This window comes from Alligator mississippiensis, chromosome 5 (genome assembly GCF_030867095.1).
Source record: "Alligator mississippiensis isolate rAllMis1 chromosome 5, rAllMis1, whole genome shotgun sequence".
NCBI classification, from domain to species: domain Eukaryota; kingdom Metazoa; phylum Chordata; order Crocodylia; family Alligatoridae; genus Alligator; species Alligator mississippiensis.
In genome coordinates, this window is record NC_081828.1 from 38,993,836 (window position 1) to 39,009,961 (window position 16,126).

The following is a 16,126-nucleotide window of genomic DNA, read 5'->3' on the forward strand; positions in this document are numbered from 1 at the left end:
TGCCCACTGCAATCAGCTCACAATAGTCACATCCCATGGCCTGGAAAGGAGATGGCTTAGTAATGACAAGATCCCAGGTCCCACAGCTGTCACTTTCCCCTTGGGTTTAAGTGGATCCTGTCCTAACCAGGAGTGGAGGGGGACCTACCAGCTCCCCTCCATATGATCAGTGATGTCAGAGCCCAACACTGCCCAGAACAGCCCCCAACAATGTGGGGCTCAAATCACTGTCTCCACAGATGTAGGTACATGCCCTGGTCTCAGATCCACCCTGTGGGAATACACCCTCCTCTTATATCCCTCCATAGCAGAATGCCTTGGTCCTCATACCCAGCCACGGACACACACTCTGGCTGTCTCCAGTACTGGCAAAGAAAGAGGAGAGAGAGCAAACACCATGATGACAGCAAGGGGGTTGCCTCTCAGTGCTGCTACTCACTGAGCCTGATGTCCCTGCAGGCGCTGAAGAAAGAACTGAGCGTTGGCAGCAGGGGCAGCTGTAGGAAGGTGATGATCGCAGTTCATTTCCTCAATATGAGAAAAAAATAGTCCTCAACTATCTTTGATAGTCTGGTGTGGTCAGAGCTAACACAGACCCCCTGTGTAGCCAGCGATCCACATCGTCTTATTCAGAAGCCTCCAGTGCTCACATCTGTGAGTTTAAGGGGGAGAAACTTGTCACCTGAGCCCACCTAGCTGAGAATCCCTGCCTACTTGGGCCATCTGATCAGCCCAGGGGAGGCATTAGTCCACAAAAAGCACTGAACCAAGTGATGTTCTGCCATGGAGTCAGCAGGGATATTCCTTCCTGACCCTAGCTCTGCCAGGCTTCCACTTTGCAGTGTGAAGGTCAGGGGGGCTTGGGACAGAGTAGTCTCTGGCAGGTACCTTGCAGGTAACAAGAACTACGTAAATAATATGGGGCTGCAGATTCTGCATGTTGTAGTGCCTCCAGGAGGGAGAAATGAAGAGCCACAGACTGAGAGGAATAGGGAGTGTCTCCAGAGCCAACTCCCTTCCACCTGCTGTCATTTCTAACCATCTTTTCACCTGATGCCCTGTCACCTAACCAGGTCCTCCCTACTTATGGGGGAAGGATGGGATCATAGAATCAGAAAAGTAGGCCTGTGTGAGACCTGAAGAGGTCATCTAAACCAATCCCCTATGCCAGTGGTTCCCAAGACCTGACAGGTTGCACACCACCAATTTAGAGTGATGGAACTTGAAATACCTCCAGAAAAATGTTGTCATATAAAGTAATTATAATAAATCTGTTAATGCATACTACTGACAGGTTGTCTATGTACCACTGGTGGTACTCCTTCCACAGATTGGGAACTGCTGCCCTATGCCATCATTTAAAAGGTGTTTCTGAAATGCCTTTTAAGAAACAGGGGTGGGGGGGAGCAGAGACTTGCATGGCAGGGGTAGCTGCACTTCAGCTCCTATCATCTCCCCACACCAGGGTGGGCAGCCCACAACCAGGGAGCAGCAGCAGGGGATGTTTTTAAGTCCCTCAAGATGGAAAGAATCTTTTCTCCACTCTCCCTTCCCCTCTATGCTCAGTGGCAGGTTCCCTCCCATCCTCTCTCAATCCTTCCCTCCACTGCCAGCAACTGCTCCTGCAGCACTGCAGCTGGCCTGCACATGCACCCAGGATCTGCTGGAGACAGCAGCAGCAAGAACAGGAGGAGTAGTAGGGGGGTTCCCTTCCTGGTGCCTGCTCCTGGACTGACAGGGAATGGGAGGGGGTGAGAAGGAGACTGGGCAGAGAGGAAGGACCCACCTACTGGTGCTGCTTGCTGCTGTCCCTGTCTGAGCCTGGTACCCCACAGAGCATGACTGGGAGGGCAGGAGCTCCCTGGGCACCTGTTTGCAATCCAGCCACTGCTGCTTAACCCCCTGCCCATTGCTCCCATACCCGATACAAGTGCCAGGGATGAGGCCCCTGTCAAAGATGGCCAATGCATTTCTTTTGCCGGGAAAACAATTCTGCTCCCACAATTCCATCACATGATGGTGCCAATGGGAGATACAGACCCCTGCTTTAATTAATCTCCTTCAAGCTAACCCTAGACCCCTAGACTACCCTGGCCTCAGATTCATCCCTCACTGTCTTTGCCCCCCAGACTCTCCACTCTTTGCCCGATCTGTGCCCGCTCAAGTGCCCATTCTCTTCAACCCAACCCATGCTGGTTGCTCTGGGGGCACTGATCTATCCCTCAGAGTGCTCAAGAAGCAGGAATTTATTCACACCACAATAGAGGCAGAGGCCTTCCCCATTGCTAGCACCTGCCCTGGCTGTGGGGGCAGAGGCCACCATTTAGCTGTGTGCTTGTTTCCCTTGAGAACGATGGGGGAGAGTGGCCGTATCTACTGGGGGCATCTATTGAGGAAGGTGGTTAAGGGAAGGAAAGGCAAAGTGGGGATGTGAATGACCATTGTCAAGATGAGAATTGCTGGGGAGTGTCCAGGGTTCCCTGGTAACATAGGCTGGGGACAGCATGGGGAAGGGGAGAGGGGGCAGGAGAGCAGATGAGCCAGGTGAAGATGGTATGAGGAGGAGAGGAGAGACATGACAGAGCCAGGGCAAGAGGGAAACAATGGATTGGGGCTGGTAAAGAAAGAGAAGAGAAACAGGAAGAAAAGCCGGGGGCATGTGGAGATGTGGGCTGTATGGTGATCTCTGACAACTCTTGAGGCAACAGTAGTAGAGTGAGAAAGAGCCAAAATCTTTTACTGACAGTCATGGAAAATGGCTTTAACTCACACCACCACCCATTATAAGGGACTGTCACTAAATTATAATCTGTTACTTCCATAGCACTGCTGGCTGGGTGGGGAATGGAAGAGGGAACTTGTGTGCCCTGCCCCTGGTTCCTATGGGGGTGGTGAGCTATTTTTGTCCCCTTTCTTCCTGCTTTTGCCTTCAGCTTTGTTGTGGCCCTTTACCTACATCCTGTAGGCAGAGAAGCTCAGCAGCTCAGCTCTGCCCTGGGCCCTTGAGTTGCTCCCCAGGAGACAGGGGGGCAGTGGGAGATGGGGCTCTTTCCCTTCAGGAGGTGTTGGCTCTGATCTGAACCCTTCCCCTGGGCTCTAACGGAACACTAGCTCCCAGTTCAGACCCAGAGGTATAACCCAGTAGTCCTGGCTGCCAGCCCCAGCTACAACCCACTAGACCCCATCCTTCCCCCAGAGAAGGGGACACATGGGCAAGTGCTGGGGTACGTGACAGAGCACCAGATGCAAAAAAAGTCAGAAATGACAGCAAATGGGAGCTGGCTATGGAGAAGCTCCCTAGTGCTCTGGATCTGTGACTCTACATTTCTCCCTCTTGCAGGGACTACAATCTGCAAAACCTGAAGCCCCATATCATTCATGTTGTTCTTGTTGCCACCAGAGACTGCTATTTCGTGAGCGTGCATGCATGTGTGCACGCACAGGGAGACCAGGGACACAGGCAAAGGATGATTAGCCCAACTGGTATGAGGTGGGAGGAGAGAAAATCAGTGCCTGAGCAGGCACTAGAATTCAGCCTCTAGCCCCAGGGTGGGCAGTTATTTCAGCTTGAGGGCCACTTAATGAGGTTTGGTGAGCTGCTGAGCGCCACACACATAAAATCTTCCAAAAGATATAATGTTAACAAATTAGAGATAAAAACAAATCATATACTAAAAATCAAACATCTACTGTAACATATCTTAATTTAATTTCAAAAAAATGTTGCCCTGTTTCATGTTTTTTGAGTAGTGTATATAGAGGCGATTGCATCATAGCTCACAATAAAGTCTTACTCCTATATATTGTGTGTGGTGTGTGTATTTGGGGTGGGGGTGCTGTGCACATTGTTGCGGGGGTGCTGTTTGCATCCTAGATTCTGGGACCTGGCAAGGGGTGGGGGGAGGGTGGGGCAGAAGACATGTGCAGCAGAGCTCCCCAGGTGGTGCAGGTACAATCCAGCCCCTCTCCCCCTTCCCCCCAGCAGCTAACTGAATAGTGCTTGTTGGGGGCTGAGCCCTGCCTATTCCCTCCTGGGATAGCCTGTGTCATGTCCTGTCCTAACCCACTGGCCCTAGCCAGTGCACAGAGCTTCCCAGCAGGGCTGCTCCTGGTGTAGCTGCAACTGCCAAGGTGCTGCTCACCTCCTCCAACCTTCAGCATCTCCTCCTCCGCTGCACCACTGTGGGCAAAGGGAGAAGCTTCAGTTGGGTGGCCCCAGCATGAAGGGCTGAAGCTTCAGCTCTAGGTCCTGGCTGCTTTCCACCCTCTCCACAGACCTCCAAGTAGCCACCTGCAGATGGCCAAGTGGGTAGAAGGCAGCTGGAGCAATGCAAGAAGGGCAGGAGGAGAAGCCACTGGAGGCAGGGGATGCTGAACAGGGAAATCTGAGTTTTTCCTTTGTTTTTTTCATGGGAAATGGAAAACCCAGATCCCTGCATATAACCCAAGAGCAGAGGCGGCCCTAGGAAACAGCCCTCTGGGAATGATCCCCTACTTTGCAGTTCCCCTGGGGACAAGAGACTCCCTTGTTCCCTCCAACCAGAATCTGCAGGAGCTGTGGCTCTTCCCCCTAGAGGTGTACCTTCCTGTGACTCACACACTTTTCCCTGGACAAATGTCAACTCTACAAGGCCTCAGGTCTCAGGGCAGAGCCTGGCTCAAACACCCTGGTGCAAACGGGAAGGATACTCACCAGTCACCACAATCTCCACAGGGTTGCTGGGATATGACAAGACATATAGTTCTCCCTGGGGGCGGTAGCTGCAGCTGTAGCTCCCTCTGTGCTCCCTGGTCACGCTGGGGATGAAGAACTCAGCCACTTTCCCCATAGTTTTCATAGGCTGCAGCATCTGCTGAGCTCCAGCCTTGTGCAGGAAGAACTTCAGGTCCTGGTGCTGACACCGACACACACAGCGGATGGTGACATTTTGGCCTGGAGCAATGGGTTCACTGTTGCTGAGAGAGATTTTGGGTCTGGGGTAGCTGAGATCTGTGTGTGGGGGGAGAGGCACTGAGACATGGATCTACACAGTCACCCAGTCCTAACCTCACCTGCCAGGAAGAGCCAAAGGGCAAAGACAGGGCCCTCTGGGAAAAGACTCTCCCCAAGATTGCAGAACTTCCCTGGGAGCCCAAAACTTGGTCCTGGGAACAGGGCGCAGAGACCAAACCACTGCCCAGCATTTCTATCCATCTTCACCAGCACATGGGTGGTCTCTGCCTCCTTTATTGCCCTGTACAGGGAACGACTCACTGACCTGGGGGCTCTTTCTGGCACTCAGCGCAGCAAACCCCAGCTGCATGGACACTGAAATATCATCCTCCCAGGTCCCTCCTACAACGGGGAACAGGCATGGGGGGATGAGCTGCCCTTTGCCTCCCAGGGACAACGACTGCCTGTTCACTGTGTGTTTATGTAGCACCTTGTATGGTGAGGCCCTGAGCCTGCTCATAGCTGTTACAAAAGAAGTTACGATGCCAAGGCAGCATTCACACAGTCTCCACCAACTGCAGATACTTCAGTTCAGGAAGGTGACCCAAGATGCCCCTACATTGAGGCCCCTGGAGTTAAAGTGCACTTCTGAAAGCTGGGATTCACTTTCCTCTCCCAGGCAGCCTCCGATGGAGCCAGGAACTGCAGCATGATCTCCTGGATCCTACCCAGCTCCTCATATCACAGATCCATTCTTCTGCTTCCTACAGCCTCATTCACCACCCCCCTGGGCACAGACTGAGGCAAGTGGGATGTGATCACGGTTCCTGAATGTGCTTGCACAAAGGGGCAGATCAAAGGCTGAACAGTTGTGCTGAACCTCCAGCACACACTGCTCCCTGGTACATGGTAACCCTCCCAGTGTCTCAGTCCCTGCTCCCTGACTGGGTGTCCCCATCCTGGGCCCCAGGGCAGAGCTTGGCTTGAAACATCCCGCCCATCACCAGCACCCTCTGGGGGTCTGGCTGTGAGTGAGGCTGGGAGCAAGATGCTGAATTGTGCTGCTCACCTCTCACCACCAGCTCCACAGGGTCGCTGGACTCAGACACAGTGAACGGGTCAGATTTGCTGTGGTAGTAGCAGCTGTAGCTCCCGCTGTGCTCAGTGCTCACACTGGGGATGACAAACTGAGCCTGAAACCCGATGGCGTCCTGGGGTGGGAAACTGCTTCCCACTTTGTTCAGAACAAACTTCATCCATAGGTGTGTACCCCGGCACCGGATGGTCACAGTTCCCCCTGGGGTCATTGCTGTGCTGGGGCACAGGGAGATGCTGGGTTTTGGGTGGCTGGGCTCTGCAGCGAGAAGGAAATCAGCTGTGAGACACCGACCCAGTGCTCAGTCCCCACTTGTCTGACCAGCCCCTGCCCAGTCCTGGCAGCCCCTGGGCACAACCCCCTGGGTGCTTCCCTGAGGGGCTACAGCAGGGGGGCAAAATACGGCCACGGGTCCAATCCAGGCTCCCAAGTAGATAGATCCGGCCCGTGGCTGCCCCCGGGGCGCTCAGCATGGGGCTGAGTGAGACCCACCCGCTCCCGCCGGGGCGGCCCGCGCCGCGCTCCCGCCAGCGCCAGCCCCGGCCCCGGCCCCGGCCCCGGCCCCGCGCAGCTTCCAGCGGGGCTGTTCCCGGTGCGGCGTCTGGTTTTCTAATAAAATGTTTAAAAAAAAAAATGTTCCCGGTGCGGCTGCAGCCGGCGGATGCTGCTCCGCTCCCTGCAGCCCTTGCCGACGGGATGAAGCCAGCCCCTGCCCGCCCTCCCGCAGGGCAGCGCCCGCCGGGAACAGGCTCGCTGGAAGCTGCGCACGGGCCTGGGCTGGCTGCGTGCTGCTGCGCTCCCCTCGGCCCCGGCGACAACGCGAGCCCGGCCGACCGCAGCCCCGCTGGGAACGGCCGAGCCCGGTGCGGTGGGAGCAGGACACTGGCTGCCCCGGCCGGGGTCGGCCCCACGTGCGGCGCTGCTGGGGCGCCCCGACCGGGCGAGCTCTGCCGCACGCGCCCCTCTCCCCGGCTGGCGCCCAGGCAGCGCCTCCACCCCCCGTGGCCCCGGGCAGGGAGGGCAGACCCCTGTCCCGTCCGGACACGGGCGGTTCCAGTTACACTTTGGCTCTTGGGGGTCGGCGGCGAGAAGCCGCGGGGCAGCGCGGGCTGCGGGCAGCTGCAGCAAACGGCGCCGGGCCGCGACGGGTGGACTGGCCGTTTTCCCCCGAGGTAAATAGTAATTTCTGCTCGGCTGCCGGGAGCTCTGGTCTCTTGGGGGTGGTCAACCCCCCACCCATAATCCGAACCCCGCCCACAGGGAATTTTGGCCAGTTGTTGGGGGGCCGCCCTGGCCCCCGACAGCTCATCAAAGCTCCCGATGTGCATTGTATAAGTCTCTGGTGCCCAGGGAGTACAATACGGAGATCAAATTGCAGGACTCCTGTTCTCCACTCACAGCTCTGGGCAGGACGGGGCTGGTTGGTTTGAGCACCAGGCCAGGAGTCAGGACACCTGGGTTGTGTTCAGATTTCCACCTAGGCTTGTGGGCAGGGTTGTGCAGCTCTGCCCTATAGTACATACATGTGCTATGATATAACAGGACACACATCATCTCCTCACTCTGTAACCAACGTATAGCTGGACACAGTCTTCTTGCCCTGTAACTCCCACCTGGGAAGACCCCTACCCCTAGGGTATAGGTGGGAATTGTGGAGCAGGCAGAGCCCTGGTTAAGTAACATCCTTTTCCAGGCCCTCAGGACTTAGGGTAGAGCCACGCTCCCAGCATCAGCCTTCAGCATGGAAACCTGCGGAGGGTCTGGTGGGGGTGAGACAGAGACATGGGGGCCCCTCACCTCTCACCACCAGCTCCACAGGGTCACTGAGATACGACCAGCTGTTCCTATCCACTATGGGGTGATAGTTGCAGGTGTAGCTTCCTCCATCTTCCCAGCTCACCTTGGTGATGGGAAATTCAGACACGTTCCCCCCAGGCACCTCCTGCTGCAGCTGGTCTGTGTGTCCAGTTTTGTACAGATAGAACTTCATGCCTGGGTACAAACCCTCACAGCGGATAGTGATATTCCACCCAAGTGCCACCACCCAGCTGGGGATCACAGAGATGGGGGGCTTGGGGTACTCTAATTTGAAAGAGAGACAACAATTAGTTGGGCAGACATGAGCCCAACTCTCCTGCTCCAGCCCTCTGTCTGTATCTGCCTCCCTCAGACTCCAGCCCTTGCCCTCCCTGAGCTGTGTCTGATCAGCGGCTGTTTTGGTTCAGCTCAGGTCCTGGCTGCTGCACAAGTAGCCTTGTTGCTTGACTCTGCAGGCACAGCCAAGCCAGCAGAGAAGGCTTGAGCTGAGAAGACCCTGCTGCTCTGGGTTTGGGATAAATGGAGTCAACTCCATGGTGGGTGACCTCCAATCACTGCACTACAGGGTGTACTCAACTATGATTTATAGTGCAAAAGCACCTGTTAGTCCCGGCCCAACCCTGGCCATGCCAGCTATGGTACAAGACCAGCACAACTCCAGAATATTGTTGGACTACATCAGAGGTGCCCAGAGCACAGGAAAGGGCCCTCTCAGCCCTAGTACAGACTGGGATATTCAGGTCCCCACTCCCATGCCTGCTTGGCAAGAGACATAGACAAGTGAGAGCAGGAATCTCTGCTGCTTTTCAAGCTGTGAACCAGGCCCTGCTTCAATGACTCCATTTCTCCCATGGGTGCAGGGGGGAGGGAGGCAGGAGATGTGGCCTGAGCTCTGGGGAGAAATTCTTGTGTGATGTAGGGTGAGGAATGGGTGTTACTCACCTCCCCATGCCCTGCTCTGAGGAGCCAGCCAGCAACCTGGGAAGCAAACAGCTCATCAGTGACTAGATCCCAGCAAACGAAGCACTTGCCCCTGTATGTTGTTTCCCAATTTGGGATCCCCAAACTAGTTTAACTGAGAGGGAAGAGGCTCCAGGACTCACACCCAAAGGAACTGCTGTCTTCCAGTTCCCACCTTCCCTCAGATATTGGTCTCAGGGATTCATGCCCTGCATGGGCACATGAAAATGGTACTAAATCTTCAGACCCTTCCTTCCTGCCCCTCCCTAGGGCACATGCCCTGGACCCTGCTCCCAACCCATAAACACAGATCCTGGTCTCTGACCATGGATACATGCCCTCATCTCAAATTTGCGCATGGGCACAGGCCCTGGTGTCATGTCACTCTCTGTCCCACAGGCACATAGCCTGGATGTCTCTGGAACTCACCCAGGAGGAGGACTGTGAGAGCAGGCGCCAGGCTGAATGCACTGAGCAGTCCCCCAGTGCTACTACCAACGCCCTGATCCCCTGTGTCATGGAAAGTGATGTTCCAGTGAGCCCAAAGAAGGAAGTGAGCTGGGGCAGTGGCCAGAGGAAGCCAGCAGTGCTCTCAGCCCATTTCTTCCTCATCACGCCTTATTCTCCACACACTCCATTGTGGTCAGAGCAGATCCAGATCTCTGCAACCACCAGCCAACCACATCTGCTTTTGCAGATAGACATGGCCCCTCCCCTTCACCAATACGGGCAGCAATAGTGAGCTTCTACCAGCCCCACACCTAGGCTGCCAATACAGAGATCACCTGTCCTGGGCAAATTTCAGCACTTCCTAAAAGGAGCCGTAGATACCACAATATTGTCCCATGGCCCCACTTCACCCAGAATAACTGTCTACCTGGCACATCACATGCTTAAAGGTGGCCTCAGCCTCCGATAATGCACCACAATGAGCAATGCTGTCCCCAGTCATGGAGGGAGGTTCTTTTCTGACCCCAGCTGGGCTCCGCAACTCCCTGGAGCACAAGGGCTAATGGGCCTGGAACAGGTCCTTCTCCGGTGGTGACACTGCAGAGACTATTATTACCTGGGGCCAGGTGAGAGAGACACAACTGGGAGCATTGTGGATTGCAGTTATGATGTCAGGATAAGTTTAGAAGTTGGCAAATTCCAGCCAGTGATTCAGAGAAAGGGGAAGTCTCCCTTGAGATGGCTCTGGTTCTAGTTTTGTCCAATTATGCAAATTACACAACTGAGATGTCATCAGCTTCCGCAGCAACAATGACATTTCTATTCTCTTGGAGGAAAGAGGGGCCTGAGGGGGACTAAGGCTAGAGATGGAGGGACCAGGAGTCACAGATTCACAGAGAAGCAGGGTTGGAAGGGATGCCAAAGGTCATCTAGTCTAAGAGCCTGCCTGAGGCAGGATCAGCCCTATCCAAACCATCCAGTTCAAATCTAGAATCTGAACTCCTTGTAAAACTACCCTCAACCCTAACACAACACAACACGTGATATCTCCATCCTCCCACAGCGAAATTGGGGAAACCGCAGCAGCCAACATCCTGCTTCTATAAATGGTTGTTAATATACACTCAAGAGATCTGAGGTAGAGGCCATAGATTCATAGATTCATAGATGTTAGGGTCAGAAGGGACCTCAATAGATCATCGAGTCCGACCCCCTGCATAAGCAGGAAAGAGTGCTGGGTCTAGATGACCCCAGCTAGCTGCCTATCTAACCTCCTCTTGAAGACCCCCAGGGTAGGGGAGAGCACCACCTCCCTTGGGAGCCCGTTCCAGACCTTGGCCACTCGAACTGTGAAGAAGTTCTTCCTAATGTCCAGTCTAAATCTGCTCTCTGCTAGCTTGTGGCCATTGTTTCTTGTAACCCCCGGGGGTGCCTTGGTGAATAAATACTCACCAATTCCCTTCTGTGCCCCCGTGATGAACTTATAGGCAGCCACAAGGTCGCCTCTCAACCTTCTCTTGCAGAGGCTGAAAAGGTCCAGTTTCTCTAGTCTCTCCTCATAGGGCTTGGTCTGCAGGCCCTTGACCATACTAGTTGCCCTTCTCTGGACCCTCTCCACGTTATCCGCATCCTTTTTGAAGTGTGGCGCCCAGAATTGCACGCAGTACTCCAACTGCAGTCTGACCAGCGCCCGATAGAGGGGAAGTATCACCTCCTTGGACCTATTCGTCATGCATCTGCTGATGCACGATAAAGTGCTATTGGCTTTTCTGATGGCTTCGTCACACTGCTGGCTCATGTTCATCTTGGAGTCCACTAGGACTCCAAGATCCCTTTCCACCTCTGTGCCACCCAGCAGGTCATTCCGTAGGCTGTAGGTGTGCTGGACATTTTTCCTCCCTAGGTGCAGCACTTTGCATTTCTCCTTGTTGAACTGCATCCTGTTGTTTTCTGCCCACTTGTCCAACCTATCCAGGTCTGCCTGCAGATGTTCCCTGTCCTCCGGCGTGTCCACTTCTCCCCATAGCTTTGTGACTCCTGCTACAGAGGAAGTCAGCAACCCCCCATATTGCACCAATCTGACAATGGGGAGAATTCCTACCTGACCTGAAATATGGTGATTGGTCGAATCGTGAGCAGAGGGGAAAGACCCTTTAGCCAGGAACAAGGAGCCCCCGTCACCTCTGACATTTTATACCCTGCCCTGTGTCCCCTCATTCCTCCTTCCCTCACCAGCCCCATGCCATGGCCTCTCACACTGCCTGCCTCTCCCCAACTCTGCCTCACTCTCCCTGTCCCCTCACAGCCACCCTCACTCTTCTCCCTGACTTCACCAAGTGCTTTGGCCCCCATCACCCCATCTATTCCCCATTCTACCTCTAACCAATGTCCCCTTATATCCATTTTTCTCCCCCACATCCTACTTCCCCCAGTCCCATGAGAGCTGGGGGAGGAGGCATTTTAGGCTGAATCCTTCCCATGGCTGTGTGGGGCTCTGCTCCACTCCATTTCATCCCATCCCTGCAGTGCCCAAACTGCCCTGGCTCAGCAGGGGTTTTGGCAGGAAAAGGATCTTGTCTTCACTCCTCAGCTGGAACAGATGTGCCCTCCACAACCTGCCCCCCCCCCAACCCAACCACTCCTCCACAGGGGCCCTCAAAGGCCCCTGTTTTCTTTCCAGATCTTTCCATCTCAGCACCCCTCAAGCTGCTACTGCTCATTTGATCCCATGGTCTCCTTTGGCCTTTTTCCCCCATAGCCCTGCCATCTGCAGGGAAGTTAGTCCTCCCTGCCATCACAGAGCAGCATAACATGGCCGTGAGGTTGCCCTCATTAAGGATGGCTACCATCTTCTAGGGCTTTGGATGAGACTGAAGCTAGGATCCTCTGAGGAGAGATGGCTTCTGACAGAAGTGCAGGGGGCCAGGGGACAGCACTGGATAAGGGGCCGATGGAGAGCAGGAGGGTTTGTGTGACAGGGAGGAAGGAGGAAGGGATGGGAGGCTGGGGTGCCAGGTGACCTGGATGTAGGGGTGTGGGAGCTGAGAGGTTAAGACAGAAGAACAGAAGTGAGTCATAAGAACAAAGGACTACTAGTTACTGGGTTAGATCATAGGTCCATCTTGCCGGGGATCCTCTGTCACACAGGGGCACACAAGAGGATACAAAAAGGAGAGGGAGCAGGGGAAGGAGATGTGAACACAGAGCAAGGGAAGACAGAACGGCAGCTATGAGATCCCTCCTGCTTCCTTGTTTCCCCTCATTACTGAGTAGAGGCTTTGGTGGGAAACCACACTACCCTCACTTGCTGGTTCAAATTCTCAGGTGGGAGAGGAATGGGGTACATCCTGTCTGCCTCCAGCCCCTCAGCCCGGCCTCTTCACACTCCCTCAAACTGCCATCTGCCCCTGTCCTGTTTCCTCCAGACCTGCCACCCCTCTACTCCACTGTTATTTGTTGTTTAAGCAGAAAAGGAGAGAGAAGGCAGACCGCACCACATCCAGGTTGTGTTCCTGCCTTCACATGCACCACCTTTCATCAGTTTCCCTGAAAATGGGCTTCTCCATCTTCCTAGACATACACAACCTGTAGCATCTCCCTTGGGAAACCTGTTTATCAGAACATCCCCTTTGTCGCATGCCAGAGGGAAAATTTATACATGAATCCCACAGCCTGATCCTGAAGGAACCATTTTACTATAGCCCTAAAAACTTTCCTCCATGGTATTCAGGTCCTCATTCAAGGTGAACTGGATGTCATTGAAGTCGGCTGCTTGCATTGCCAAAGCAAGGTCATTCACATATACTAATTTGCGATTTTATTGATGGCATGTGGCTTGTTCATACTTTAAAGAGAGTTGGTGCAAGCACTGAGCCTTCTAGCAGTCTGTTGTTGAGGAACTGGCATGAGTTGACTCTGTCACTCCACCGCACATTGCTCCTCCACCCATTCCTCATAATGCAGCACCTCTATGGGAAGTTCAGAGAATTAAGGAAAACAACTGTTTCCCCATCCACCAGAACCTCAACAATGCCCTTCACCATGCCTAAAGTGGTGCAAACCCTCCTAGATCCATGTGCTTAGCCTCCATCAATGTGACTTCAACCTTGATGAAGCTTGGTGTGGCCGGGTGCCTTTTTTGGTACCTGCCACTTTAAGGGCTGGAGCAGGTAACTGGCAGGTGCTTGATTAGGGCAGCCATTTACAAACTCAGGCCATAGTTTGCTGCCAGTGGCCGAGGCAGCAGCATCAGCCTGTCAAGCTCCTGCTCCTAGAACACGTTGGAGGTAAGGGCAGGAGTTCTGGGGATGGTTTGGAGCCTCCTGGTCCTGACTTGAAACTGCACCTTGCTGGGGCAGGGTAGCCTGGTGTGGATCCCTGTGGCGAGGGAGTCCCCAAGAAATGCCAGGCCTGTTACCTCCTTGGTGAAAGGAAAGGAAGGGCGCCTCATGACCCTAGCCCCCACTCCTCAGTAGGTAATTATGTGGGTCAGGGCCAGGCACACCTATCATGGCACCTAAGCCCCATGTATGGGGAAGTGTTAAGACCCCGAGGGCCCCAGAGAGGGGGGCAGTAGTGTGGCCCCGGAGAGGGGGTAGTTGTGTGACCCCAGGAAGGGGGTAGTTGTATGGGCCCACACAGAGCAGGGTGCACATCGGTGGCCTGAAGAACTGTGCGTTTAGGGGCTGAGTAGGGCTGAAGTGATGGCCTGAAGGTCCAAAGGTGTGCTGAGTGTCGGGGCCGAGGGGCTGTGGCCAGCAGCCCAGACATGTGGGCCAGGGAAGTCGGCACGGCGGACTAGAATTAGGCACTGACGCGTAGAGGTTGATTAAAGATTATTTTACTTACACTGTAGATGGTTGCGGTGCAGGCAGGAAAACTTGCTTGGTTACAGTTGTAGATAGAAGAAAAGAAGAAAACTCGAACGATGAGAGCTCTCTAAACCGATACGAGAGTCTGTGCTGTGACTCTCAACGAGTGTGCAGGGCAGGGGTACGTCAGGGATCGTCCGGTGACGGGGAGAGATTCTTGATGGCTGATCAAACCATCATTCGGTTCGAGATATATGTAGAAATCCACAAGATAATTGTGGACTCCTTGCCGGAATTCTCTCGGATTTCTCCCGGAATTCTCGGAATTGGGGTTCTCAGGATCCTCCTGAGATTCTCGGAGATCTCCGACTTGGGCGGAAACTGCTCAAGCCTCTTATACGGCTAGCAAGCCAATCGCTAGCCGCCACGTGGGAATAATTTAGAAACAGCCAATAATGGGGAACAAATTTACATACAGGTGGCGGGAACTCCTTTGCACCGGGGTTTCTCTCTGCAGCTGAGAATTGCACCATGCAAAGAAAGCTCCATGTGGCGGGAAATAATTCTGCAGTGCCAAAGCACACACACAATCATTGGGTCATGACACCGAGTAGGTGCGTGTGCGCACCCTGAAGGACAGCACATGGGCCAACCCCATAGGGAGATAATGTGAGAGTTTGTGAATAGTTGCCCAGAGGTGGGTGAGAATGGCAGTTGCCTAGAGGATGGGCTGGCTTGTGTGCTGACCCAGTTGCCCAGGAAGGGACAAGAGTGATAGTCGTGGCTGACCCAGGGAGTTAGGGCAAGTCACGACCCCAGTAAGTCCTCAGATGTTGTGAGGCCAAATTAGGTTTGAGGTGTAAGAACTTGTTTGGATGCCAACTGTGAGGCATGGACCACGGCATAGGGAAGATACGGAGCTGTGGATAGCACCCCTTGGCATCAGGGTAGTGAATGGGCAGCCGCCTGCTCATAAAAAACAATATTAGATCAAGTCATAGCAGGCGAGACAGGGCAGACTGCCCTAGACTTGTGGGTAGGCCAGCTGGCATAGCGACCCTGGAGAAGTGCTCCTGTCACACTTGGGAAACCAAATGGAGTTCACAGGAAGTCCCAAATATACATCTTGTGATAGATCTAATGCAGAAGGTGCTTGGCTTTGACCTCCCACGTCACTCAGTTGCAAGTCTATACCATATCCCCACAAACCATGGAAGATGTGGATACTTGATGCGCAAATGGAAAATAAAAACCTCTCGAGTGTGTGACCGTGGTCACCCTGAGCAGACCATGGACTCAGTGCCCAGTCTGCAAATATGAAGGACATATAACAACAATACACTCTGCTGCTCCTGATGCAACTGTTTGGTTCAACCACTTAAACATAATATTATGGTTACTGTTGTGTATTTACATCACTAGACACCTGTGTCATAATATATATATGACTTTATACCAATTCTTTTTATTTTACTTTATCTTCACTTGCATGACAACTCAGGCACTGTCTTCTGGTTAGGGAGGGTGAAAGTTTCACACATTATTCTTGCACACAGCTTTGTGTGAGCTTCACAAGAGGCTTAACATTGAAGCAAGCAAGAGCCTTTTTATGACAATAAGAGCCTGCATTACACTGTGTTCTTCCACTGGTGACTTCAAAGTGAGTCTGATATCCATCAATTGTCCACTGGCCTGTATTAATTCTGTGTCCTGCTGATCAGGTTTAACCAAAAAGCACATTTCACCAATTTCTGCTTCAGTGTTTTTTGTAGCGAAGTTTTTTGAAGGGATGGAAAGCGAAGCAGATGGAGGCAACAGATTAATGGCCTCCCCCAAGAAAGCTTACTTGCACTGCTGTTATGTAACATCCATACAAATGACCAACCAATCAGTTTACAAAAAAGCCCTTTTATCTATGCAGACAACATGTGCATAACAGCCCAAAACAATGGCTTTGAGCCTGAGAGCTGATTATTCTATTGTCCAAATCCAACTGACCTTGGAATCATCCTCAGTCAAACCCTCTTATACTAAGAATACATTATAAAGGCAAAAGCA

General features: G+C 53.4%; 1 protein-coding gene across 7 annotated transcripts in view; it reads right to left on the minus strand.

The window, feature by feature from the left end:
• The window catches only part of LOC109284360 (leukocyte immunoglobulin-like receptor subfamily B member 2), a 41,003-nt gene that overhangs the window by 10,725 nt on the left and 14,152 nt on the right, over positions 1-16,126 (minus strand). For 4 of the 7 annotated variants that reach the window (XR_009462394.1, XM_059728112.1, XM_059728111.1 and 1 more), the window contains exons 3-6: positions 8,790-8,825; positions 7,827-8,111; positions 6,003-6,287; positions 4,694-4,990 (exon numbers count right to left, since the gene is read on the minus strand). Coding sequence is in view for 6 of the 7 variants with exons in the window: in XM_059728112.1 (XP_059584095.1) it covers positions 4,694-4,990; positions 6,003-6,287; positions 7,827-8,111; positions 8,790-8,825 (903 nt within the window). In the remaining variant the exon portion in view is untranslated. Of the gene's footprint in view, positions 1-4,693; positions 4,991-6,002; positions 6,288-7,826; positions 8,112-8,789; positions 8,826-9,236; positions 9,390-16,126 lie in introns of those variants that run through there. The other 3 variants (XM_059728115.1, XM_059728113.1, XM_059728114.1) reach the window with 3 other exon arrangements.